Source organism: Girardinichthys multiradiatus, chromosome 10 (assembly GCF_021462225.1).
Source record: "Girardinichthys multiradiatus isolate DD_20200921_A chromosome 10, DD_fGirMul_XY1, whole genome shotgun sequence".
Lineage (NCBI taxonomy): Eukaryota > Metazoa > Chordata > Actinopteri > Cyprinodontiformes > Goodeidae > Girardinichthys > Girardinichthys multiradiatus.
Window position 1 is genome coordinate 35583006 of NC_061803.1, and position 27231 is coordinate 35610236.

The following is a 27231-nucleotide window of genomic DNA, read 5'->3' on the forward strand; positions in this document are numbered from 1 at the left end:
TCTAAGTTACAGTAAATACAGCATGATCTAAATAGCAGAGAAGACTGGATTTGGATCTGAATGCTTGTTCGCCATTTTACGAAAAACAAGATATAAATGAGATATTAGGATAAAATTTAAAATTGAAGTAAAGCATGACAGTGCTACATGCATTAAAAACCAGAAGGCACTTTGCATTCTCTATAAGTCTTAAATCCAAACTTTGGTGAAAACAAAGGTACTCTAAAAATTATTATACAGTGCTCTGACTATTTAGCATATAAGGTAATCCTTCTAAATCTCCATTAGAAGCCTGTAAATGCAGGAGCTTCTGCACCGCATGGTAAATGTCAGTTTTTAAGGATGACATCAAACTAATTGCTGAGGAAGATTAGCAACTCGACTGCAGCTGAATTAAACCTAAACATGGAAGTTAACCTCAGAATACTGTGTCTAATTACATCATTAACGACTGTTTTATGCACTTTCTACAAAGTCAGCAAACATGTCATTATGGAGCACAAATTGCAGATTACACGTTGATTGCATAGGTAAAGTGCTGATTAGATAATTAACACTAAATCTGATAATCCTATTACTTCAGTTTACTGTGAGATGAAGGCAGTTAGAGATTTTGCCTTATATAAAGTAAAGAAAGGCTTGGAACAGATAGTGATCAACTGAACTTTCTTTGAAACCATCCAGAATCATATAACAGTTTTCTGCTGATCAACGTTTTAACCGTGTCTGGTCGGAGCTACAATATGTCCCAATGCTGTAGCTGTCATGTTTTCTGTGTCTTGGAGATTGTTTCTTGATGTTCAAATGACTTCACAAACCTCCCCCACCTACCCTAGTCTTCTGCTTCCCCCTGGGGACTGAGGGGGAGGGGGAAAAGTGCTAGATGCCCCTATGCAGTGTTATGATCAGAACCAGATGTGGCACATGAACCTGGGGTCTCCTGTAGGTTACCTTCTAAGTGGAAAATCTCAGCGATTCAGCTCAAATACTGTTTGTTTCTCCCCAACAGGAGGCAGAGTCAAAACGTGGAAGAGAAGATGGTTTATCCTAACCGACAACTGCCTCTATTACTTTGAATACACAACAGTAAGTAACAACATTTGGAAGTAAATTCTGTTGTGTATAATAGTTCTAACTAACAGTATTGACAGAAAACAATGAGCACAGTACAGTTGAAAGTTGTAAAGATGGCAAAGTCTCCGGGTCAAATTTGACTTCATTAAGTGAATTTCTATACGGTTATTTATTCAGTGAGACAGACGAAGTCAATCGAAATGTTGTCTGCTAGTTGTACACCTAACAAGCCAGCAACAATGTAAAGAGCCCAATTTGCTTGTAATTCACCGCACTGCAGAATGTCTGCTTGTGACAAAAAAATGCAATTCCAAAGACTAAAATTCAGGTAGATGTTGCAAATTCCACTTGGGTTCTGAGCAGCATTGTTACTCTAATGCCCCTTAGGCATCAGCTATATCTGAACAACTGCATCACCAGAATGAATTAAAATTGGGAAACTATGCATTAATTGTGTAAGGATCACTTTTCTTTAAATAAGTCTGTTTTATTTGTGAAATTTTAACATTCTAATTTCCCCTCGGGGATCAATAAAGTATCTTTGAATTGAATTGAATTGAATTGAATTAAAACATTAGTCCAAGGACTCTGTCTGCCTCTGAAAGGTTGTCTACGGTTAGTTGTCTCACAACCGTATCTTCTTTTTGCCCTAAAAAGTAAATTCACATGTGGTAACTGGACGGAAAGTTAAAATGCTCAGGTGGCAGCCAAATGTCCTTTTCTGCATTTAGCTCAGACACAGAAAAAAACAATGCTGCTACAGCTGATTATCAGCTATAGCAAACATTTTGTCACCTGATGAACGTAATGTTCACAAACAAGAGCTAGGATCACTTTAATGCTCTGGCTGTTGATTCTGCTTGAGCTCTTGGTCATAGCCCTGGAATGAAGTGTGTTCTGTCCTCTTCCCTCTTTTCTGGCTCGTTGCTTCCCTCAAATCCAAGATTTGAACTGTTTCATAATCCTGGAGCAAAACATGTGTCCAGGAGAGACAGTTTCTTGTGGAGAAACCTGTCCTCTTCACTTGTGTTTACTTCCATGCAGCTCACCCACACTTCCTGCATTAGAGGATCTTTAAAGCAAAGGTGCTTTGCCCTTTATCTAGCCCACCAGAAAGGGGTCACACATCCAATCATGTTTGTTCCCAAAGACGTATTTCTGTCAAGTAAACAGTCAGTTTACCATGAGAGATTTCAACATGGTGCTGTACCAGGCAGTATATTGTAATCCATTTATGGTGGTACATTCCTTTTTCAGTGACCCTTGCCTCACTAAAATAGGTATAAAGAAAATAATTGTTTAGATTCAGAAAAGTGTGTTTTAAAGTAAATTATCCACTTTAAAAGTTCAGATTTATTTATATTTGTTGCTTTCAAGCTTTTTGTTTTATCTCCAGGTAATCAAACTGTGATTCTTTAAGTATTCAACCAGACTTCACACAACGTAACTCCTGCTGATCTGAACTTCAGCATTCAAACATTTTCACCTGAATGTCAAGAGATGTTTTAATGGAATGCATGCAATATAAAAATACTTGAAACAACATCAGTTGTTTTATAGAAAAATGCAAAAAAATGTTCAAACTAAAATGTAAGCAACGGCTGTTGGGAAGAATTTGGTGGAACAAATTAAATAAAATATTCTAGGCACAGATGCATACAAGAGAGTGGCACAAGTTTTTGCCCTCCAGGTTACTATTTAACATGTGTATCCCTTTGGACCTAAATGAGCCACACTCCTGCAATTAACATGAGGCTTTATTGAAAAAACATCTGTAAAACCTACAGCAACACATCTGGCACTGCAAAGATGGAAGCCCCCCTCAAGCACACCACTGCCTGGAATCCCTGAGCGTACACAAATGCCTGCTGTGGTGGTGGGGGTCCATGGTTTGCACCAAGCCAGCTGTGAGCTTCTTTCCCAGGGCATTTCCTTGCTCCTGCTGTGGGCACCCCCCACCCCTCAAATCAGAGGAAAGATGACAAGCAGTCCATCTGTTTCTTGAGGTTTTCCCCTAAACACACTCATTGGGTCGGAATCATCAACATCAGTATCACTTTATTATTGATCCCATAGGGAAATTATCCTTGCAGCCAGGTGAAAAAAATAAAAACGCAATCAGTCTACAACAGTTGTTAAAACTGTCTCCACAACAGCAACCGATGGAGGGTAAATGAATGTAGAGCACAAGGTTATGTCTCCCCAAGGTTCTGTCCCAGATGTGACTGGAATGAATCCAAACCAGTTTATTGGTTACTTTGACTCTCCTGAGCTTAAAGCAAAGGAACAACAATCCCTCAGAGATGTTTAGTTTGCTTAAAAATTTGTTTCAGATTGTTCTTTTATTTGTAATATGTCACTGTCAAAGTCATGATCTATTGTTCTCCCCTCACTTATCGGCATCCCAAGTGATAATGCCTGTGTAAGTAGAAGTAAATGAAAATAAAGATACATGAAAAGTACAAGATTAAACATTATGCTGATGATAGTCTGTTCTATTTTCTAAAAGTGTTACATTGCACTTGCGATACTAATGATAAATTCAACCTAGAATATGATAAATCATAACCAAATGTGCTTTAATTTGGTAAATTATAAAAGGCCCTCCACACTTATTGTCATCCTAGGATCTATGCTGTCTTCCTATCTGCTTACCTCACTGGTTTTCTATAGGATTTAGGCCTTTAGGCTGAGCAGACCATGGAGAAGGTTTGATTTTGTGTTTGGTAAATGATTTCTAATTTTGGCCATAGGTTTTTGATTAGAATGCCGCTGAAACACTCAAAGATGACACATTTTCTGTTTACTAGTAGAGTTCACCAGGCATTTATTATGAATATCTTAATATGTCAGAGTTAAATGGTTAGTGGTAAATGGACTGAACTTATATAGTGCCTTTCCAGTCATACAGACCACTCAAAGCGCTTCACAAGTTCATGATGTAAGGTTGTCAACAAGTTTCCCAGGGTTTTTGGAAGAAAAACAGGCCCATAGCATCACACATCCTCCACCATGCTCAAAATGGGAAATTAGGTGTTTTTTCTTCCCCATAAACATCCATCGTTTCCCAACAAACCCACCTAGAGGGTTTTTTGCCGAAATACTAAATTTTGTGTATGACACACACTGACGTATGTCACATGATACACCTCTACTAATCTAAATCATTGCCTCCTGCTTCACTGTGCAAAACCTTTTGAGCTTGCTATTATGGGGTTAAGTCCAGTGATCACAATGTGTGAACACAATGTGTCCATCAAAGTGAGCAGAGCCCAAGGTCCTGGTAATGTTTATCAAACTCCACGTTTACATTTGCGATGGTAGGACAGAAAGGTGTTGTTCCTGGCAGCTAACTACAGATCTGACCGTAGATATGGGCAAGTTTAGGTGGGAAGCTTTTTTTTGTAGCTATATCCTGACTTACAAGGTATGCCACATTAATACAAGTGAAATATTCTATGATCAATTAAAAAAAATCTATAAATTATAAAAAGATTTTGTTTTATTTAGTGGATATTAATTTTCAGGGGTACCTTGTCTTGGGGTAATTTTGTTAAGGTCAGATTCTGCTAAATGTTTTCAGTGTGAGGATATGCTACTTCATTAAAAGATGAATTTATAACCACAACAGAAGCAATGGTGTAACATTTGAAAAAGGCTTTTTTGAGGAGTCCTTCATCTCTTAATGTCCTTCCGTATGCACAGGTGTTGTCCTGGTCCTGATCTTAAATGGAAAATGCATTTACAAATGAACAATATGTTGAAAAATGTTTTGTTTGTGTCCTCAGGATAAAGAGCCTCGTGGGATTATTCCCCTTGAAAACCTCAGCATCAGAGAGGTGGATGAGCCAAGAAAACCTGTAAGGAGAGATTCTAGTAGCTCCCCTCTGTAGTTACTGTTTACACACTTCTTGTTGCCTAAACAAGATCTACAAAATATAACATTGATTGTGCCTTTGTGCCATCTTCCCAGAACTGCTTTGAGCTCTACAACCCCAACCATAAAGGTCAGGTCATCAAGGCCTGCAAAACTGAGGCAGACGGGCGGGTCGTGGAGGGTAACCATGTTGTGTACAGGATATCAGCCCCCACCCCAGAGGAGAAGGAGGAGTGGATCAAGTCCATCAAGTAAGACCCAGCACGCTGGTTTGGATCCATTTACACTCAGTGGGCACTTAGCCAGCGCCGGCCTGCTACCTCATGAGACTTTCACGTGTCTGACCTTCACACTGTTAGAAACAAACACTCACACAGACGAGAGTTTAATCAGGAATGTGCAGAAACACATACACATACACCACATACACACACACACACACACGCACACACAGGCTGGTGGCTAAACATAAATCCACTCCTCACACTTCCATGCAGATATCATTTGGAGGTAACCCTGCTCTTCTGGAGAAAGTCACTTCCCTTTGAATTAAAAAGCAAAGAGAAAAAACCCCAACACAGACTCAGAAAAAGCACCTTAAAGGATTCTTGGAGAAGGTTTCAAGAGCATTTACAGTTTGAAGAGCCTTGTAAAGTCTCCAAACCCTGTTTTATCAGGAATAGCTCAAGCTTAGTCATTCAATAGCTTCTGAAAATATCAATGTTCAAGTCTTGCCACAGATTCTTGATTGGATTTAGTTCTGGACTTTGATTGGGCCATATCAAAACCTAAATATGCTCTGATCTAAACCAGTGGTGTACAAATTTTTTATCACCTGGGCAAAAAATCATCACATTGAAAATGCTTGATGCTTTTTGGAGAAAGGAGATGTGATCATTGTTTTGGATTATTGTTGATCCAAAACTTAAAAATTGGCTTCCATGTCTGCCATTAAAGACAGCATTTGAAACATTCTAGCAGTGTGAATACTTTTGCAAGGTAGCAGAGGTCTGACAGTTGTCTTGTTATCCAGTGGGGGGAAAGTGGAAATGCGTCTGTAAATTGGACGTTATTGATCAGCTCCACTGGCACATGCGATCAATAATAAGGCAGAAAATTATATTACTTGATTTTTCCATGCTGTAATGATGTTATAGAGCCTCTTAGCATTGACAGATGTGTATCTGTTAAATGAGAGTGCTATAATTCAGAGGGAGCTTCTGAAATCTCATTGGAGGGCCAGGCTGCTTCATGTTCCAAGCAGATAGAGGTGCTTGTTTATCTATGTTTAGAACATTTAGTTAGCTTCCCTCCAGATGACACACAGAGATCCAGACCCACATCATGCAGAGGCCCTACTTTTCACTGTGGGAATAATTTCTGTCACAGACTGGATTCAGCAGGGCCGAGCTGTTCTGTTCCAGTTACGATTGAACTGGACAACTGAGGCGGCAAACGAATGCCCAACAGTCATCACATTCTTACACACACATTTATACGAATGCACACACACCATCCAGACCCGTTTCTTCCACCATGGTGGGGACTGCGGTTCACACATACAAAGGAGGGAGCGGCACATCAGCTGTTGATTATCCAGCATTTCCATCTTCAGAGTGCAACACGAGGCTGTCATTTCTCTAAAGGTAGCGAAGGCTAATATGGAGAAGAATTTACACACCGCATAAAGCTGCTGTAATCAGATTTATTAATTTTGAAAGGTAACAAAGAAGATCATCCCTAAAACTACTCTGCAGACCCTGATAAATGAAGAGACTTCGCCTGTCTTTTATTTATCTTCTGGTTTCATCTTCATGTCAGTGTTTTCTGCAAAGTAAGAAACTGTTTTTACCTCAAACACAGGATGACTTGCAAAGTTAACAACTAGCTAAAGGAAACCAAACCAGAAGATAAAGCAGAGTAAATTGTTGGCTTAGTTCTAGTTAAACACACTGCTGAATCATTTGATTCATTTTCACAGGGCACTTAACTAGCAACTTCTTTCCATTTAACTCACTTGGATGAACTAAGTGTTTTATTCATTCCTGTTGGTTTTTAATGACAACTAATGAGACTTTACCCTCTTGTTATTACCACCAACTGGACAATTATAAAATAACATGAATTGTTCTTGTTGAGTCAGAACTGAAGCAAGGTGGCATTTTCTTTCCTCTTGACCAAAATGCAGTGCAAACACGTAGAAGGAAGCATATCTGCTGACAGTCGCAAGGAACAAATTCACAGTACTGACAAACTGACCCTCATAGTGAACATTTGGATGCTGTCATTAATTCGTGCCTTCCTGTTCTCTTCTACAGGGCGAGCATCAGCAGGGATCCTTTCTATGACATGCTAGCCACCAGGAAGAGGAGGATAGCCAATAAGAAATGATGACTGCATATCTCAGACTGAACATTTTTCTGTGCGTTTTCTATGGACGTAGTGAAGGTCTCCCGTTCATTGATTTTAGGACTGAGGGACAAGCACTGATACAAGGGACCCTGGATCATTTCTGGCTCAAGACTGTTTGCATCTTAAGTCTTTTGTGATGAAAAACATGTGGATGAACTCTTCGCCAACACCAGTTATAATGAAGAACATCAGAAGAAGAGACAAGTATGACTGTAATAAGGGAGCTTTTTTTCTGAAATGTTTGGGAGAGATTGCCCTCTGCTGGGCACTTATTTAATTAAATGTACTTCACCTTATGCAGTTCCCTGCACACATAACCCCTAGAACTTTTTTAGTTTGTTACCTCATTGTATTTTAACTGGATTTTATGCGATAGACCTACACAAAGTAGAGCATAATTTTGATAATACGTTGTGTTCTTTTTTTTTTTTTTTTTTATCTGAAAGGTGTGGCTTGCATGTGAATTTCGCCCCTCATAGTAATTGCTACAATCACAGCTTTAAGTCTGTCGGGGTATGTCTCTAAATGTAGAGTCTAAAATTCCTGCTGGTTCTTCTTTGCCAAACAGATTGGATGGAGAGCATTTTTGAACATCGGTGTTAAAGTATTGCCACTATCGTAGCTCGTAGACTGTATGTTAAGGGTTGTTTTTCACCTGTAAGGTGACCCTTAACCTCAGTTTCTTACATGTCCTCTATGCAGCTTCATCCATCTTCCAATCACCTCTAACCCGGTGAAGAAAAACAACCCCACAGCATGATGCTGCAATCGCCATATTACACAATTTGAATGATGTGTTAGTTTTCTGCCATATTTCCATGCTATCCTTGCCTGGCTTGTCCGTTTAGTTGGGCAGCCATGCATTCAATTTATTTACCAGTATCAGAGTAAAAGGAGCTGGAAACATATTCATTCCACATGTTTTAGAGTCTGTTTCTAAAATATTTTGGCACTGATTTGTGTTGGTCGGTCAGACGTTTCTGGTTGTAATGTGAACATTTTTTTAAAAGTTCTGGATGTATGAATATTTTTTGGAGGAAAAAGAAAACACTGAATCTGTTGCCATTCACGGCAGCCAAGATTCCTGTCGCCATCCCTGACATCCACCTCCTTTAACTGCCAACAGTTAACAATATTTTATAGCAACTTCTGAAAGCCTCAAGCTCATCAGTCAGCTGGTCTGGTTGGTAGCCTTTAAAGGAGTTTATTATTCAATCATTCTGATTTATTCTGTAAAATTATTCACACAGTTTGCCCAAGTATTTAATATCTGACTGCAAAGCAATGGAAACATGACTGAGAACCGAAGACCTTACAATATAGAGCATAATTTTAAAGTGACTGTAATTCAGTTTGTCTCCTGAAAGCATTTTTGTTCTAAGAATCCATCTTTCTGTTTTTTGTATTTATTTCCCCCCTTACAGTTAGTGTGTATAATATAAAATGTATAGTTTTCTTTATGTTCACGTAGTGTTGATCATGGCTGTAGCCATTTCTATTTGACTTTTTAGTCCAGCAGCCAATAGAGGACATAGAGGGACTGCTCCTGGTGGAGAAATGAAGGCCCCTCACTCCTGTTATTGATGAGAAATTAATGAATGATGCTGTTTAACCGTTCAGAAGGCCAAGCAGAGACTTTCAGGTTAACATTGACTTAATCTGACCAATCGCCATTTGTCGGATACTTTGATGTACAATCTGAATAAAAGAAATTGATACACCTTATGGGTGACAGGTTCTGTGTTCATGTGAATCCAGTGAGAAAATCCTGGTGTGGAATTTTACCCAATAAAAATGATACATTGGTTAGAAAACAGATTTATGTTTTGTGATTAGTAGTGTAGCAAGACCTCACAATATTAGAGCACCACAGTATTTCTCATACTGACGTTTGTCCAATTGTTGTTTTAGTCCAAGTTAGTATGAGCTCCCGATGTGAAAGTTTGGGCTTTAAGCAACACATTGTTTTCCCTCCTCCACCTACTGCTGGTCAGCTAGCTAAACAAAGTTTTTAGTAGATAAGACATATGTAAGACATACGTAAAAAACTGTTACAAAATCCAGTGTGTTTTAGATTTTTCAGAAGGATGATCTGATTATATACCCACTAAACCCTTGCAGGGTCACAGAGGTGCTGGTGCCTATCTCCAGCAAGAGGGAGGAGACACCCTGAACATGGTGACAAACACGGAGAAAAACAGCCTTACACACAAGCAGAATTCAGACTGGCCCTTTAATCTTACATGAATATTGTTTGGTTGTAGAAGGAAGTCAGAGTACCCTGAGAGAACATGCAAACTCCATGCAGACAGCATCCAATGAAGATTCAAACCCAGGACATTCTTCCAATAGGCTATACCTAAAATTATTCTTTTGTTCTGGAATTACATAATTCATTGTATTATGTGAATAATAAACAATATGTGTTTAAAATTCTTTAATCACATGAAATCAGATATTATCATACGTTAACAAACCAAATATATAAATGTTGTGATATTATCTAGGAAAACATGAGAAGTCCCATTAAATGAAAGTTTCCTAAAAGAGTTGATTTGGATCTTTTCTACCTGCTGTGCTCACCATATGTTAAAATGTCCCAAATGTAGCTGAGAGTTTGACGCCTAATTTCCTCTCTGACTTTAAACTTTGCCATTTCCTTAAGTGCTGTTTTCACCCAAGCTGTCTCTGACACCAGAACGGTGTTCCACTGTGACAAATCTGCTCTTCATGCTCCAAAAGAGTGCAAGCCAACTTGACTCCTGTCTCCGTAGCTACGGTCGGGAGGAGGAAAACAATCCCAGTACGAGCATTGGTGATCTCAGAAATCTTTTCTGTACTGGTGATGATAAGTTTGTCAAAAACAAGGCTTGTTCTCTCGAGAACATTTCTTTCTTTAGAAGAAACTCAAGTGCAGAACCCCTTTGGTGCTATTCTAAAGCACTATTCATTTACCTACTGGGTCTAGTTTATGTCTCTAGAGGTAAACTGGTGAGACATCAGGGACACTCTGGACACGTCATCAGTCCATCACAGAACGTCTTCCAGATACCTGTTTGAAACTGATTTAACATAGTTTTATCAGAAAGCACCAGTTCTACAGAGTGACTAAAGGCACTCGTCTTTAGTAATATAAATGTTACAGACGTCATTATGACACTTTAATCAAACTTATTTTTAGCAACATGTGATTTTAATTAAATGAAGCAATGAGCAAAACTATCTAATTTGTTAAATGAGTTATAAAATGTGATGGCTGGTGCCTGGAAGTATCTGCTGTAGTGGATCTGAAGGAGCCTCTGACTCAAGATGCTCTGTTGTTGAATTAATTACTGCCATGTGATGATCAGGGTTGTCCGTAATGTTCCTTTTATGAAGCATCGTTCTTCTCACAATCATCTCTAGTGGTTCCAGAGCCGTCCCCAGAATAGAACTAGCCTTCTTGATCTGCTTGTGGAGCTTTTTAAGTCACTTTATTTGATGCTGATACAGTGAAAAATAATGGCAGAACAGATAATACTATAAACAAAAGACTTATTAGATATCCAGCATCCTGCTACAAACACAAGCTACAAATTATTTCTTACAAACTTTAATGCAAGAATCCCCTCTCTCTTTGGTCTTTAAGCAGCGTCCCAGCTGAAGGAACTCACCAAAGCCCTAAATCTTCATGTAAGCCGTTAAATATTCTGGGTTCCAGGCCCTCACCTCCTTCCCTGCAGAAGAAAACAAATCGAAGAACTTTAAAATTGTTTTTTTAAACCAGTCTCATTTTGAATGCATAGGTTTGAAATGGACATTGTTGGACTATTCCTCAGTGGAACCTGCAGCTGTTAAAATCAAATAGTTTGTCTCAGGTGGATCAAAGGTGTGTGAATGTTGAGGAGATCACATAGGTAGGATTGGGCTAGGCCATTTAAAACATTAAAACTGAGCAGTAAAAAAAGCATGTGAAAATATACAGAAAATTATGTGATTTGTAGGTAACACCAATATATTTTGCTCGAGGGAAAGTTTACAGCAATTTTAGGGACAAAAGCATCAAAAATTTGTAAACTGAAAAAGTAATAGGAATAAATTCTTAATAAATATGAATAAAAGAAAGATTATTTAGTCTGGAAAATGAAAAACAATGGATCAAATACAATTCATTATAGATAACAAATGCATAGAAAAGAGTATATATGAATACACATTTCTTGGTGTTTTGTAGGTCCATCAAGACTGTTGGAAGCATCACATCAGATATGTAAGAGCAGAAATAGCAAAGAGATTTGCAGTTTTGGCAAAAATAAAATTGTGCTAAATCACTATTATTATCCATTGTTCGATGGTTTTAATATACTTAAATTACTGTGTGGAGATCTGGGGAAATGAATGTAAAAGTACTCTATAGCCACTTAAGAGCAATAAGGATAGTTAATAAGGTAGGACATCTGGAGCACACAAATTCATTGTTTTTTAAGCAAAAATAATGAAATGTATTTATCTTGTCAAATTCAAAACCAGTCAAGTAATGCACAGAACAAGAAATAATCGAATACCACAACAAATATTTTTGGAAAGGAAGATGGGTTAAGAGTTAAGGGGAGAGCTAAATTTCTAAGCTAAGTTTACTGGAGCAGGTGAAAGATGGCGCATTTAACTCACAGTCCTTGGTGATTTCTGTCCTTCAGGTCTCTGGTGAAAGCACCTCACTGTTCTTGTGGGGATGCTGTCAGCAAAAACAAAGGTTTAAACATTCACATAGCCAGTCGTAGCATTGATTTAATCTGCAGCCTCAAAATAACTTAACTTCCTGTGACCATCTCACAGTTAATTTTAACAGTTTGCATCTGAACAAAAGAGCATGGAAAGATAAAATTATGACCTGCTTTGCCCATAGGAGGTATTGCAGAGGAGGTGTATGAATCACTGACATTTCCATAAAGCAAATCCAATGTTCTGCTTTCTGTGGTAGATCAGTTCACGTAACAGTTGAAATATTGGAAAGTTAAAGAGAAAAAGCTATGATTAAAATCTGCAGTTATTGCCACAAATGCATCGGGTGTTGTCTCTGTAACTTAATCTATGGAGCTGAGTAACAGAGAGAGTGAGAGAGTGAACGCTGAGTGGAAGAGAGTTCAGTTTACCACTTTTTAAATTACTATTCTTATCTTATTTAGTCCTATCACCTTTTATTCTGTGCTCAACATTTACTATCTTACGATAGTTTTATGTTTTGCATTTTTAGCAATCATTGTTAGTATTGTTAGGTATACATTATGTTTATTGGTCAGGAAACATAATTGTTCATTTTAATTTCGGTTTGGCAACCCAACTTACCAATTAAACCGTGATATAAAAAGTGTTTTTTTGTATTTACTTAGATTATCAAAAAGCCAAAAACAGAAAAAAACTGTGAAGGGGCAAATATTTTTTCCAAAACCGTAGGTGAAAGGTCAGATCTGATGTATTTGTGTACACTACAAGGCACCTATTCATATCATAGAGACTACAATACATTTTTGTTAAAAAGTCACCAAGTGCCAACACCTCAGAACATTGTTGACTCAGTTAATCAGCTGCATTTAGAGCTACAGTCGTCACTACAGCCACATAGGAGGCAACAATGCAGTGGTTTTTACACTGTCCACTTAGAAGAGAGGAAGAAGAAAAAAAAAAACACAAACAAAGAATGAAGTGATTCATCACTCACTGGTATGTTTATGCATTTTTTGTATCTTTGATAATTTGGAGAGATAAATTATCTTAATGAGGAAAACATCTGGTTCTACCACACTGTATTTCTTAAAAAACAAGTGTCATTGTTATTTTTCTACTGGCGATCTGACTAGCCATGTTCTTTGTCTTCTCTATGTTTAGCTGAAAGGTATGAATTAGGTCTGACACACTCATTACCTGCTGCTTGATGCATTTTCACAAATGATTCCAAGAGGGTTATGGTGTGTTCTCCTGCTGGTGCAAATCACTGCCAAGCTGGATGTGTCGTCAGGATTCTGTGTTGTAGGAAAGCCAACCAAGTTCAAAGGAAATGAAAGAAGTCACAATCCAGCAGCTGCATCACTGCCTCCGTTATGTCAGGAAAAGACCTTAGATCTTATCAAAGTCTTCACTCAGATTCTGAATAAAACTCATGAGACAAGACCCTGATGTCCAAAAACCATTGAATATGATTAAACAGAGCAGCATCTCGCCTAGATAGTACAATATGCTTTTTCCAAAACCAGAAGCTTTGAATAGATAATACGTTTATCTTCCTCACCCAAAGAGAGCGAGTACAGGGTAAAGGGTCGAGTTTAGGTCAGTAGTGTATTCAGGGTGTGAAATAGATTAAGGTTTTCTCATCACTGCCACAGCTGTAACAGCAAAGATCCATATGGTAGTTCCACTTCATTTGAATTTGGACTCTATAATTTGGGTAATTAAAAGATAGATAGGACATAAAAATTTAAATCATACCCAAACTAGAAGGTTGCACGTTTTTTTCAGTTTGCCATAAAGAAGCATGCCTGAAAAAGAGAATGTGTCTAGTTGTTAATTTTGCATAATTTGGGATTTCCTAAACCTTTTGAACCTCCAAATTGCTCAGTTTGCATCTTCTCCCCGTGCATGAGTGGGTTCTCTTCGGGTTCTTCCTCCCACAGTCCAAAGACATGCCTGTTAAGTTAATTGGTCTCTCTAAATTGCCCTTAGGTGTGTGAATGAGTGTGTGCCTGGTTTTTTGTGTGTTGCCCTGTGATGGACTGGTGACCTGTCGAGGGTGTACCCCGCCTTTCGCCCATAGACTGCTGGAGATAGGCAGCGCTTTGAGTGCCTTGTTGCTGAAAAGCGCTACATAAATAAACTTGACTTGACTTGACCAGCTCCCCCATGACCCACTGTGGAAGAAGCGGTATAGAAAATGACTAACTGACTGACACTTTAGACCTGCAAGTTACCTGATCTAAAAGAGAAGAGTTTCCTTTATTTGTAGTACCCTGACAAGCCAGTAGAGGGTACCCATGTCTAAAAATTAATTGTAGTGGTGCTGATTGAAAAAAAAGCTGAAAGTCCATTGAGGGCCCACACGCATGAGAAGGAAACAATAAATATAAGCTCAATTGACAAAATATTAAAAAGAATCTTTCAAAGTAAGTTTTTTTTTTTAATCCGGCGACAGCAAATTTGACTTTGCAAGCGAGATTACATCATTGGAAAAAGAAATTGAATTATTTGTGAGGATCATCCCTGTCAAAGCATGTCTGACTCAGTTTGTATTTAAGCATGTTGATCCCTAAAGATGCACGATATGGTGCCAGGATTAGGTTTGAAATAAGCTAGATTTTTTTCAATTTATGTGCCAAAAGTTTAAATTTTTCTCATCCTCTGCTGGCTTCATAGTTAATAAATTTTGTTTTTGATGTATTTTTATTGTAACAAGATATTTATGCAATATAAAGCTGAGGTGTTGTGTGATGATGGGCTCATATCAAGTTTATTTATGAAGCTTTTTTTGTATTGGACAAAAAAGCAAAAACAACCAGTGTTGGGAACGTTACTTTAAAAAAGTAACTAGTTCTAGTTTCTAGTTACTTCTTCCAAAAAGTAACTGAGTTAGTGACTCCGTTACTAGTTAAAAGTTAACTAAACTAGTTACTAGGCAAAGTAACTATTCAGTTATTTTTTAGAATCTAAAATGATGTTACAAGTTGCTGACCAGAAAAATCAAGCCTTTTCTGTTTGGACTGTGTAGGATGGTCGGAGCTCGCGCTGGACACATTACCAACACTACGGTGACGTCAAACATTTGAATATAACTAAGATCTCACATTACATTCATCAATCTCTGCTTTGCCTGTTTGTGCACAACAATGAATTAGCAAGTCTGACAAAAAAACTTTACGAACTTTTAAAGTTTAACACTATTAAACCAGGCTGCTGCTGTTACCTTGTCTGTCTGGCAGTCATCTCTGGGTTTGAGTAAAAATGACTTCATAGATCAGCAGGTGGTTTTCTCAGCTGTGAATTTCTTGTGTGACTCACTTTTACAGTGTCGTTTCACATCGTCCTTCTCTTCGTGTGAAATTTATAATAACTTTGGCAAACTTCATAACAATCCTTTTCTTTTCCGTGACATACTTTCAATTATATCCTGTATAGTCTACTGATGTAAGCTTTACAAAAAAACATAAATAATAATTTCCTTGTTTTATTTAACTAGCATCGTGGTGCGCAGGTTGGTGACGATGTGGGACGATGCTGCGTATTTTGATTGATAGCTAATGCAGCTCTGTGATGATTACTGCAGCTCTTCTTTCTTTACTCTTCAGAAGAGCTCCAGTCGAATTTTTGACTTATCAGAAATTGACCCGCACAAATTGGGACATTTGGTGTTTCTTAAGGTTGGAGTTGCTAGTCACGTGGATAATTTCTTTGTTCCCGGACATAACTTTTACTTCAGCAAACGTGAATTATTGCCTATACTTTTGGAATGCTGTCTTTGAATTTACAAGTCTCCCCTCCTTGTCCTGTTTCTCTCTTGCTGTTGATTTACTCTGTCTGTGTGGTGAAAACCCAGCTACCTGATGCCTTTTCAGCCAATCGGCGTGCTGGTGCTGGTCAGAACATGCACAGACATTTGTGGAGGCAGGTGCTAAAGCCAGAAAAAGACATCCATTTATTTATACAATTAAAAAAAAAAAAAAAAAAGATATTTTTGTGCTTTTATAGCCTAGATTTTCTTGGCATTTTGCTGCAACATTTTTAAAAGAAATAAATCAATGTTCTGCTATACAGCATAATCAAAAGAGACACTGAATCAGGTGAGAAAACAGTATACATTATTTGACTGTTTTCTGACAGAATTGAAACATTACATTAACAATATAACATCAATATAACTCTCCACACTTTCATGTAGCTCAACTTTCATTTCAAATCACAAACCTACTTTACTATTTTTTGTTTGCTGCTCTATATCATAGAGCATTATATTTAGCCTTCAACATACATTAGCCTGTAATGTTAACTACCGAGCAAAATGATTTCTCAACTGTTGAAGTAGAAATGCTTGCATGAAAAGAGCTCCTTGAGTTAAAGTATCTTTTACCTACAAAGGACAGAGTGTTGGTCAGCATGCTGGAATTCTAAAATACTGTATGTTTGTTTCTATTATCAACTCCTTATTGTGAGAGTTACAAGACATTCAGACAAATGGTTATGGCCATGATTTTTCTTTTCTTCTTCAGGCTTTAACATTAAAATAATTAAGGGAAATGAGTAAAATGGTCCAATTTGTCTGTCTGTTTATCTCCCTCTCTTTCTCTCTTCATTAAACATGACAAACAGTTGGACAAGGTTTTGAAATCACAGATTTTACAAAATGTTTCATGCATGGATGCTGATTGGAAGAAAATGCAAGCGTTTATCAGCAGGTGGCAGGTGGCCTTTTTTAAAGAAACATCATGCTATTTTAAGCATCGCTATAATATGCAGTTATTGTGTGACACTGCGTACGCGGCTGTAAAAATTGAGCTATGCGTGGACATGTCCGGCGGACGTCCGCCTTGAGTCCGCAGAGACAAGTACGTGCGTAGATGTTTCGCCCTTTGGAGGGAAGAGTCGTTGTGATTAAGAATTTGTTTGAGGGGCATTGCACCCTCTTGCCCCTGCGTAAAGCCGCCCTTGATCTGAGTAATTATTTCAAAACATTTTTCACATACATTATAACATAAAAAAAGAGCTGCAGTAATTCCCACAAGTACCAGCTGTGTTCTACATGCGAAAATTATTTCCTATTTTCTCCATATGTCTGGACTAACTAGGAGGACAGCAGCCTTTTCTTCCAGAACAAAAAATTCCAGTCTTACATTATCTCCCAGAACCTTGTGAAACAAGGTTTTGACGTTTGATGAAACCAAACATGGAAGTTTAGGCAACAGGTTTCTTTGGCATGTCTAGCACAAAAAATGTACATCACCAAAAGAACACCATTCCAACAGTGAAAGATGGTGGTGGCAGCATCATGCACTAGGGCAACTTTTGAACAAGTGGTGACCTCATAATCTAGGATTTGTGAAATTTTTGTAAGGTAGAGTGGGCAAATGTTGCCAAGTCAAATTGTGGGACATTTATGGACTCCAACCATAGAAGACTGAATGCTGAAACTGAATCTAAAGGTACTTTTAACAAAGTATTAGTTTAACCGTGTGCACACCTCTCCAAAGCATTATTGATTTTTTTTATGTGTTACCTTTAACCAGAAATATTCATTTTTTAGTTGAATTGCACAAGATAAATCTTACTTATATGGAAAAAAATGAAATGATTCTTTTTGGTATAAGATTTTTTGCATCACTGCAGAAAAAAGTTGTCTGTTGTATTATCAGAGCACCCAGAAAAAAAAAAAAAAGAACCTTCATGGCAGTGATTAGTACACGGAACTTTATTTGCATAGTATTTGCATAGTTGTGTGTCTTCATGCTAGCCCAGTAATTGACCAAAGACCTTTCCAGTTGCTGGTGAAAAGTTGCTGTAGAAACTATTAGGTCTTCCATCTTGAGAGTGTACAAGTTTCCTTGGGTATACTTGGTTTATAAAGGAATGTAGGTAATCCTCAACGTAACATAAATATATTTGGAAATATTTTCCATTCTTCAAGGCTTTCCATAAGTTATAAGCTGAACTAGGTCTAAGTTTTCCATTCAGTCCTCCACTACACAGTAACATGAGACAGAATTCAGAAACACGTTTTGTGCTTTTCTAATGTAGTGTGTAAGTGGCTTTGTTCCCATGCAGAACAAAAGCTCAAAGCTTGTACTGAAATAAACCTGTAATTACCGGCTGGGTATGGACTGATCACCATGAAATATTTTCCTTTTTTAAAATATACCTTTTGTGGCCTCCCTCCTTTGTTGGGACTCGGCAAATGGGGGTGCCTATTGGGGTCAGCCGTGGACCGTTTTTTTTAAAAGCACACTACAACAACACGCATCAACACCACATTTGAGCTGGCGGAGGCAGGCTTGGGGTCTCTTCACACCCCCATTCGCTTTTTCCCATCTGTGGTCAGAGGCCAGGAGAGGGAGTGGGCCCTCTAGTTGGGTCTAGGCTGGGGTTGGGGGTCGGGTCTTGGGGATTGTCTGGTGCTGGGGCTGGCGTTTCGGCTCTCTCAGGATCGCTTGGGTTCCCTTGGATCTCGGCCCGTGGCTTTGGGCCCTGGTCTGCCGACTGGGGGGGTGCCGGGCTCCGGCAGGGGAGTCTTCGCCGGCGTTGATTGGGATGTGGCCCCGCTTTGATGGAAGGGCTGGCCGGCTGGACTGCTTGGTGGCCATGCGGGGGTGCCACCCGCAACCCCGCATGGCCGTGGTGCGGGTGGCCGGCGGGCTGGGGCGCCCCCAGGGTTTGGGGGTGGGGTTGGTGGGGTGCCTGGTAACTGGGGCCGCCGTGGCCTTTTTTCCACTGCTTCCTTTTGTGGTCCGGGCCTGGGGTGGTTGGCGGTCGGGTGGGTGGGGCAGCGGAGCATGTCTTGTGACTGCACCGAGGCGGCTGGCGGATTGTTTGGCCTGGAGCGGTTGGCCTGCATGGCCCAGATCCCCGGCCGGTGCATGTATCCCTCTCATGGACTGGTGGGCTGGGGCTGCTGGCGCTGTCTGGGGGGGTTGTGGGGGCTTGGAGGTGTGCTGCTCTGCTCGCTGTCTTGTCCGAGGGGGGATCGGGGCAGTGGGCTGGGGGGTGGCGTGGAGGGGCTGCGGCCTGTGGAGTGGAGGGGTTGTGTCCACTTCTAGGGCATGGGGTCACTGGCATTTCGATTGGCTGGGCGGCGATGGTGGAGCTGAGCTGGATAGTGTTTCTCCCTGAGCGGCCGTTGCAGTGGCAGTGATGTAGTGTTTTTTGTTGCTGAGGGGAGCGTGGTGGGGTCCCTGGCCCTGGGTGCCTGCCGCTGGCCGGGGACCTCTTGGTGGATGAGTTTGTCCCGTCATGGTGCAGGGTCGGGGGTCTGGTTGTGGGTGCGGTGCTGGGTGGGGTCTGCCCTGTTGCGCCAGTGGGCGGGGGTGGTGTTGCGCGGGGCCCTTGCCTTGCCGTTGCGGCGTGCTGTGTGGTGGGGGAGCGGGGTGCGGCGGGGGTTTTTAGAGCGGGGCTGTGTGTGGAGCTTGCACTGTGTGGGTGTGGCTTCATCGGCTTCTCGGCCACGGAGTTCACCTGTGGGGGTGTGCCCCTGTGGGGGTGGGGATTCGTGGCGTTTGGGTTCGGGGGGATGTGTTCGATATCGGTGTCCTTGTTGGGGGTGGCCCTGTGGGGAGGTTCTTGTTGGGGTTCACTGGGGGTAGGAGACTCATGGGGTTGGGATCTGAGCTCGTTGGGGGGTCGGGACTGCTCCGTCCTGGGGCGGCTCTGGTTGCCGGGTTGCTTTGGGCCATGTGGACCCCTCTTTTGTACATAGCCCCCTCTCCGGAGGTGGATGGGTTGTTGGGGACTGGGTTCGGGGCGTGGGGGCGGGAGCTGGGCCGGGGTTGCCCGGGTCTGGGCAGCACCAGCGCTGTCTGCCTGCCTCTGCCCCAGGAGGGAAGGGGACCACCTCCCGGGTCCAGGGGCCGGTTGCCCCAAGGGGGTACCGGCGCCTGGACCTGGGAGTATAGAGTATGCATGGGGAGTGTGAGTGAGTGTATGACGTCCGTTGTTGTTTATCCTTACGTTGGGTGTGAGTGATTTTATGTGTATGCATGAGGGTGGGAGTGGGTGATTGTGACTCTGTGTACCTGTTTGTTTTTTGTTTTTTTGCGACAGGTTGGGTCTTGGTCTGCTCCTTCTCCTGGATCAGCTTTCTCCCCACCACACCGCCTGCCGGTGGTTGGAGTCTCTGCCCGCTGGTGTACTTGTGGTTCTCGGTGTCCAGCTTTGCTTTGGTGTGTGCTGGCTCACTCCCAGTAGCTGGTTGCCGGGGCCTGGCCCCCTGAACTCTGTCGAGCCTCTGCATGGGGAGTGGTGTGTCCCGGGGTCTTGGGCCTCTGGGTCCATGGCTGGATCTGCTTGGGCGTGGACGGCTGCCGGCGGGGCCTGTGGGGCTCGTCGCTGCGGCTCCCTGGGGCTTCTGCACTGTCGCTGCTGGGTGGTTTCCCTGGGACTCTCCACTGCTCTTCTCTGGGGGGGTTGCAGTAGTCCCGGCGGTGGTTCTCCTGGGGTTCCTGTGCTTTGGGGGGCCTTTAGATGTCTGTGGCTTGGATTTCCTCAGTGTCCATCCAGGGACCTTGGGGCAGGCCTGTGGGTCCTCACACTCGCTATTGCATATTTTTGTGGAGAAACCTTGTATACAAAAGCGAGTCCACACCCATACTCACAGGTGTTAAGCTTCAGGTGTTGACAGATACACAGATGTTCTATATTGGGCTGCACCTCTCAATAAGTACATTTTACATTCAGAATTACCGTGTACTATTTTGTTAAAAAAAAAAAAAAACAGCTGCAGGTGTATAAGCAAGCAGGGTGTAATATTGTATTCTCTTCATCCTTCTTTCTCTCCTCCACTCTTTCCTCATTTTTTCCCCTTTTTCTCCCATCTCTCTCTTTTTTGAGCTTCTTTTTTCCTTTTTATTTCAGTCTCCGTGTCCGTAACAATTGAAATATTCCCAAAGAAGTTTATAATAAAGTTTCTTTTATAAATATCAAGCAGAGCTTTAAAGCATTAGCTGTGATGCTCTGCTTGTGAAAGTAAATCTGTTGGGCAATTTCTTGGCACTCAGACAACAATTCTGTGCGATACTTTGCCGGACAGGACACGGTAAAAAAAAAGAAGAAAATAAATAAATATACCTTTTGTTCTGTTCATGATAAATTATGCTATATTATCTCAGTGAAAGCAAATTTCCTCAGGTTTTAAACCCATCAAACCTTCCTGAGATTCATTAGTGTTAAGGGAGCCTATTTGGGCCAAAAAGCTACAATTATCCTAACCAATGGCTTAAACAAAAATCACGGACAACCTGAAGCAGCAGTTTACTCAGAATAAGGTTTATTAAAATAGGAGAGCTTTAGTGACAAATCTTTCTTTTTTTTATTTCATTTGGAAATTTCAACATCTGACAATTAACCTGTTAATGATTTTAATAAATATAATTTGTTTTACTCTGCTAGCACTGTCCCAAAGTGAAACTAAATTGGTAAATGGCAAAGCTACTCAATAGGAGTCTTATTTTTTAAGAATCACCAATATCAACAACAGATTTGTTAACAACAGTGTTACTAACAACTGAACAGACTTGATAAAATCTTAGCAATGTTTTAAAATAAATAAAGATTTAAAAGAGTTTCTAACTGCTTTTCTAACTTCCTGTTGCAGCTAGCTAGGCTGCAGTGTTAACTCTAGAATATACAGGTAGAAAAGAAAAGTCTGTTTTATCAAACAACATTTTTGCCATGTAGAAAATGAAATCTCTAAATGGACCATACTGTGAATAATCCTGCAACTTCTAAAACTTAAGGACGTTTTTAAAACAACTTTTCTAGCGGTCTGTGGCAGCTAGTTCTGCTGCAGTGGTAACACTAGAATATAGAGGTAGAGAATCAGCCGGTTTTATCAAACAACTTCTAAAACTTAGGGACCTTTTCCTAGCTAGGTAGTCTGTAAGCAGTAAGAAAGTGTTGAGAGTCAGTTCTAGCTGTGTTAGTTTTATTCCTGTCCATCTGTTTTACAGTACAAAAGCTGATAAGATTTTATTAGTACTTCCACAATCTTGTTTGTACATCTCTGCTTTTAGGGTGAAGTGCTGTTCAGTCAGTTGAGTAGTAATGAAATAAAACAGAAGTTTATATAAAACTTTGTACTTTGTATTAGTAAGTATGTGATTTCTGAGGACAACTTTTTAGATTAGGGGACCACAAAACCAGGCCACACTTTTCAGACAACCATGTATAATTTTCCTACCACAACCCAATTATGTGCTTGTAGTTTCTAATGTTCTATACATGTTCCATGTAAAAACACCAGTCAAGAACTGCATATTCATGTAAGTACAAATGGTTTCACTTACTCTCTAAAGGCTTCTTGTAGCAACAGTGAGTTGCGTATTTAACCCCCCACTCCTACATATGAGAACTTATCGGTCCTCATCAGTAGCATGCACATAATCCTACACGCACACGCCTACACTATGGAGGACAGAGGGACTGTAATTACGAGAGTAGAGTGACACCATAAAAACAAACGCCGCTCATTGCTTCCTACGCCCACACACAACTATCAACGCAATTTCATCTCCCTTTGAAGATTTCTAAGGGAGCTCCTGCAGATAATTCCTTCAGAGTTCCAGCGGTCAGTTTCTGCTGATCCCAGTGAATGCTCCCCTCAGGGAGTCACAGCACACTCATGAGTGGGAGACAAGCAAGTATTTTAACTGTTTAATCTAACTTTATTTCTGCCTCTCCCTCCTTATGCCCTGGCCCAAGATAAAATGGGAGAAAATAGGTATGAGTCAAGGACATGCGTGTGCAAGCACTGATAATCAACTAATGTTTTCTAGGAAACAAAATAGCTGTCTGAGCATTTCTAGTCACCTAGGTAGATGTTCTGGAAAATACATCGAGAAGATAATCACCTAATATTCAGTACAGAGTAGAAAAAATGGCATTGAATGGCTTTCCAATTGCGTGACCTGGGATCGACCTGGAACAATTGATCTTCCCAGTGGCATTTTAAGTTAGTTCAGTCACGGAGATGCAGCTCTGGGGTTCCAGGACTGCTTCACATCAGGGACACTGAGCTGGGTTGAAGTGGTACAAATGTGTGAGGACAAAGGAAAAAGTCCAGGTAAAGCTGGAATAATGTGATCCCAGGGGTAAACAGCTGCCAAAGGATTCAAAAAGCTAATGATATACATGTTTGATAGGATGTTAAAGGGTATACTTTTTCCCCACTCCAAGCTCACACATGGAAACCTAACCAGATCACCTTCCAAAGCCACAGGCTCCTCTGCAGGATGTCTTCCACCCACACTCATCCTCTGGTGACCTGAAGTCAGAACGGATCCATGCTATTGGCTGTCTGCTGGCCTTCCTTGAAGCTCTAATGACACTTGTCTCTCTGCTGTCACGTTTAGTTAACACACTTCCATTTAACAGCACTCATTGTCATTCTTCCTGCATGACTACCTCTGTACACTCACTGCTTGTACACATCTGAACAGCACTGGTGACATTTTAGCAGGAATATTTCCCATAATGATGACAATCTATTTCAAGGTAGAGTCAACAACCCAAAAAATTGTGTTTAGTGATTCAGAACCCCACCATTTTCATTGTGATGATGTTCTTTGAAGATATTTTTAACCCATATCAGAGTATTTCCAATGAGGACTGTCACTATGGTGACAGCATATATGTACATATAGTGCCATGAAAAGCTATTGGCCCAAACCAATGGTGGGGAAATCTCCTTAAGGAACCAGTTTGTGGCTCTGTCTAGCATGTAGTCTAGTTCCTGAAGTGGCAAAGCAGACTCAAACTATCACACTATCACCTCCATATATGTGTGTGTGATGGTTTTACACCTGGGATGCACACCTTGTGTTTAGAAATATAATATGACCAGAGTGTTTCATCTTGCCGCCCGGAGCTTTCTCTGGCTCTCTTCTTTTACTTTGAGTCTGAAAAAGCCATAGACCAAGCAGCAGGTTTAACGTTGCTTCCACATCCTCCTTTGCTGCATTGTGTTTATGTCACATAAAAATCACGTCAAGTTACTTTTTGGACTCTAAGGCCGCCTTGCTGTGACAATCCCACCCACTTTGAGGTGGTACTCAACTGTGTAAAGTTGAGTAGAGCTGAGTCAAGTCGAGCCGAATGGGTACTAATGGAAAAGGGCCATAATGGTCATACTTTGCATATACTGTATCTTGAAGTTCTTTCTCTGAGTAATCCAATTACATTGGAAATCTGGGAGGCATCGCCAGGGAAGGATTGAGGAGATTGGCAAAAATAGCAGAAAACCCCAGTTCACACAGATTCTAATCTGCCTTTGTGTTTGGTTAAGAGTCATCTGTTCGGAGGCAGAGTTAATGATGATTATGCTGGGTCAGACTGGCCTGATGATTCTGTCATGTTTCTAGAGAGTTTCCTGACCAACATGCACAATCAAACTCCAGACACTAGATAAAACCAATAAATGTTTATTTACAAAGTGAAGAGAGGAAACTGTACAACAAGAAAGGTTTCTATGCTTGGGATTGTTCTGCGTCTGGTGGAAGAGAGGAGCAGTTAGGACCACTAAGGAGCAGGCAGGCAGGTGATGGGTAGAGACAGTGGAGCTGCAATGGACAGCCATGGGTGGATTTTCAAGAAGAGAACTTGTCAAAGAGAAGATTTGCTAAAGAGATCCGAATTTGGGGTTGTAACCAGCTAAGGGCTGAACCTAAAAGGCGCAGAAGACACAGGAAGTGAGCTCAAGACGAAATAAATGAACAAACGTAAGTAATCTTCCACAGAATATGAAAAATGCTCAAAGAATTTCAGCAATGAGATACTTGGGCTTGGTTCTACAAAGAATGGTTGATCATCAGACGATGTCTGGTCGACCAACAACTCCTTAAATCCCCAGCAGCCAAATGGAGGATTGCTGACAGCTGTTCATCAGGCAGCCACACCTTCCAGCATAGATCATCTGTTTAAAAGATCTCACACAAGTACACCTAACCACACTCACACACCAGGGCCATGACATTCACATTTAGATCTACATAAAATGTGTTTTCAGACACAACATCCACAGCTTCATAAGAAACAATATGAGACAATATTACAATATTATTCTTCATCTTTTCAATGGCTTAATGTGCCTGCAATGTCACCCTTTTGCTCTGACATCCAGTTTTTTTCCTCAGTCCACTATCTCCCCCATGTTCTCTCAGTCTTGTCCTCTCAACTGGCACTAAAACCAGATCCTGCACAGAGGAATCCATAGAAGTGTCCCCATCCTGGCAACACTGGCCTCACTCACAAGAATGCATCCATTATCTGGCTCTGCTCTGCCAAGAGTGGATGACTAAGAGTGGCCTGCAGAAACAGCTGTTCAAAAGAAAAAGGAGAGATTTCTTTGATTACTGCCTCTTTGTTCACCTTCCACTCAAACCTTTCTATTCACTGCAGCCACTCTCTAAGCAGGCTGAGAGCTAAGGGAATCCACTAGGCACTGCTTGAATATATTAGTATCCCAAAACCTTCCGCAGCAGTAAAGTTTTACTTCCCACTGAGCTTCATTTAATTTGTAGTATTTGCTCTAGTCTCCAAAGAATTAAAGTGACCCATATCTAACTGTTCAATTAACCCTTCACCGTTTTTGTCATGGAACCTTTGGTGCTTATTACCAAGGAGTGGATTTGTGGCCTCGGCTACGACTGTGGTCTCCTTGATTCATTGAGTTGGCTTACCCAGGATTTTAAACAGGAAGCTCCACCCTGATGTATATTTTGGCACAGATAGAGACACGTCGTGGACTAGATTAATTTCCCTCAGATCTACTGATTATCTCCATCTGAAGGCAGGAGGACACCAAATTTAATCTCTGCACAGCTAAGCGTTCTTTCTGGGACATCCTTGTTATTTTATGCTCAAGGCAACAGGGATCATTGTGTCAGGAGAGATGTTTTTACAGTGTCTTCCTTTACAACCGCAGATTTCAGTGTATTTTATTAGGATTCTATATAACAGAGCAACTCAAAGTAGTACATATTTGCGAAAGGAAGGAAAATGATACATGGTTGTTAAACTTGTTTGCAAATGGAAATTTTGGATTTGGCCCCCTGGGGCAATACTTTATAAAACCACCATTTGCTGCAATTACAGCTATGGGTCTATGCCTCCACCTTTGTGCATCTTTTGAATTTCTATTAAATTTCTTCTGCAAACAATTCTTGCCAATTGTCAATTAGATTTAGGTCTGGACTTTGATTAGGCCATTCTAATACATGAATATAATTTGATGTAAACCATTCAATTGATTTGATTGGTATGCTTTTGTTTAAACCATATCCATATCAACTCTAACCAACTTACCTATCAATGCATGAAGAAAATCAGCACCACAGAATAATGCCGCCACCATCATGTTTCAACATGGGGATGGAAAAGGATCCCACAGCATAATGCTGCCACTAATGTGTTTCTGAAGGAATGGTGTTTCTGTAGGGATGGTGTGTTCCAGGCAATGTGTCATAGTTTTAGGAACAGATTTGACCCACATGCAGTAATCAATCAGGAGGGCTTTATCTGAGAAATATGAAATACAGGGTGAACACGCAGACTAGAAGGCAACTGAAGACGAAGGGCAGAAGGACTGATGACGGACTCAATGACATAGGGGCCAATGAAGTGGGGAGACGGTTTCTTAGTCACAGCCTTTAAAGGTAGGTCCCGAGAGGACAACCAAACGTTCTGGCCTAGATGGTACACAGGAGCCGGCCGCCGCCTGCGGTGGGCATACTTCTTGTTTTGGTCTGCGGTGTGAAGGAGGGCTTTGGAAGCAGTACACCAGACCCGTTTACAGTGGCAAATGTGGTGGCGAATGGAGGTAACTGCTATGTCCTTCTCGTCTGCAGAGAACAAAGGTGGTTGGTAGCCGATAGAGGCCTCAAATGGTGAGAGACCTTTGGCTGATGAAACCTGTGAATTTATGGCATATTCTACCCTAGGGAGGTAAACGCTCCAGTCCAGAGGGTTTGTAGCAGTCAAGCACCTGAAAATGGACTCCATCAGCTGGTTCATGCGTTCAGTATGTCCATTAGATTGGGGGTGGTAACCAGAGGTCAGGGAGGTCTTGCCCCCAAGAGCCAAACAAAACTGTTTCCAAACACGAGATACAAATTGAGGCCCACAATCTGACAATATATCCTGAGGGATGC

General features: G+C 40.9%; 1 protein-coding gene and 1 long non-coding RNA gene across 3 annotated transcripts in view; one reads left to right on the plus strand and one right to left on the minus strand.

Annotated features, from left to right (window-relative positions):
• LOC124875486 (cytohesin-3) overlaps positions 1–9088 on the plus strand; it is a 47940-nt gene extending 38852 nt beyond the window's left edge. For both annotated transcript variants that reach the window (XM_047377689.1, XM_047377688.1), the window contains exons 10-13: positions 1010–1086; positions 4863–4934; positions 5048–5202; positions 7270–9088. In XM_047377689.1, the coding sequence (XP_047233645.1) occupies positions 1010–1086; positions 4863–4934; positions 5048–5202; positions 7270–7342 (377 nt within the window). In that variant the 3' untranslated portion in view covers positions 7343–9088. The remainder of the gene's footprint in view (positions 1–1009; positions 1087–4862; positions 4935–5047; positions 5203–7269) is intronic.
• A 1726-nt stretch (positions 9089–10814) lies between these two features.
• Positions 10815–11063, minus strand: LOC124875487. Its single transcript, XR_007040038.1, has 2 exons — positions 10951–11063; positions 10815–10846 (listed from the first exon to the last, which is right to left on the minus strand). It is a non-coding gene; the product is annotated as an uncharacterized LOC124875487 (long non-coding RNA).
• Between the last annotated feature and the right edge of the window lie 16168 nt (positions 11064–27231).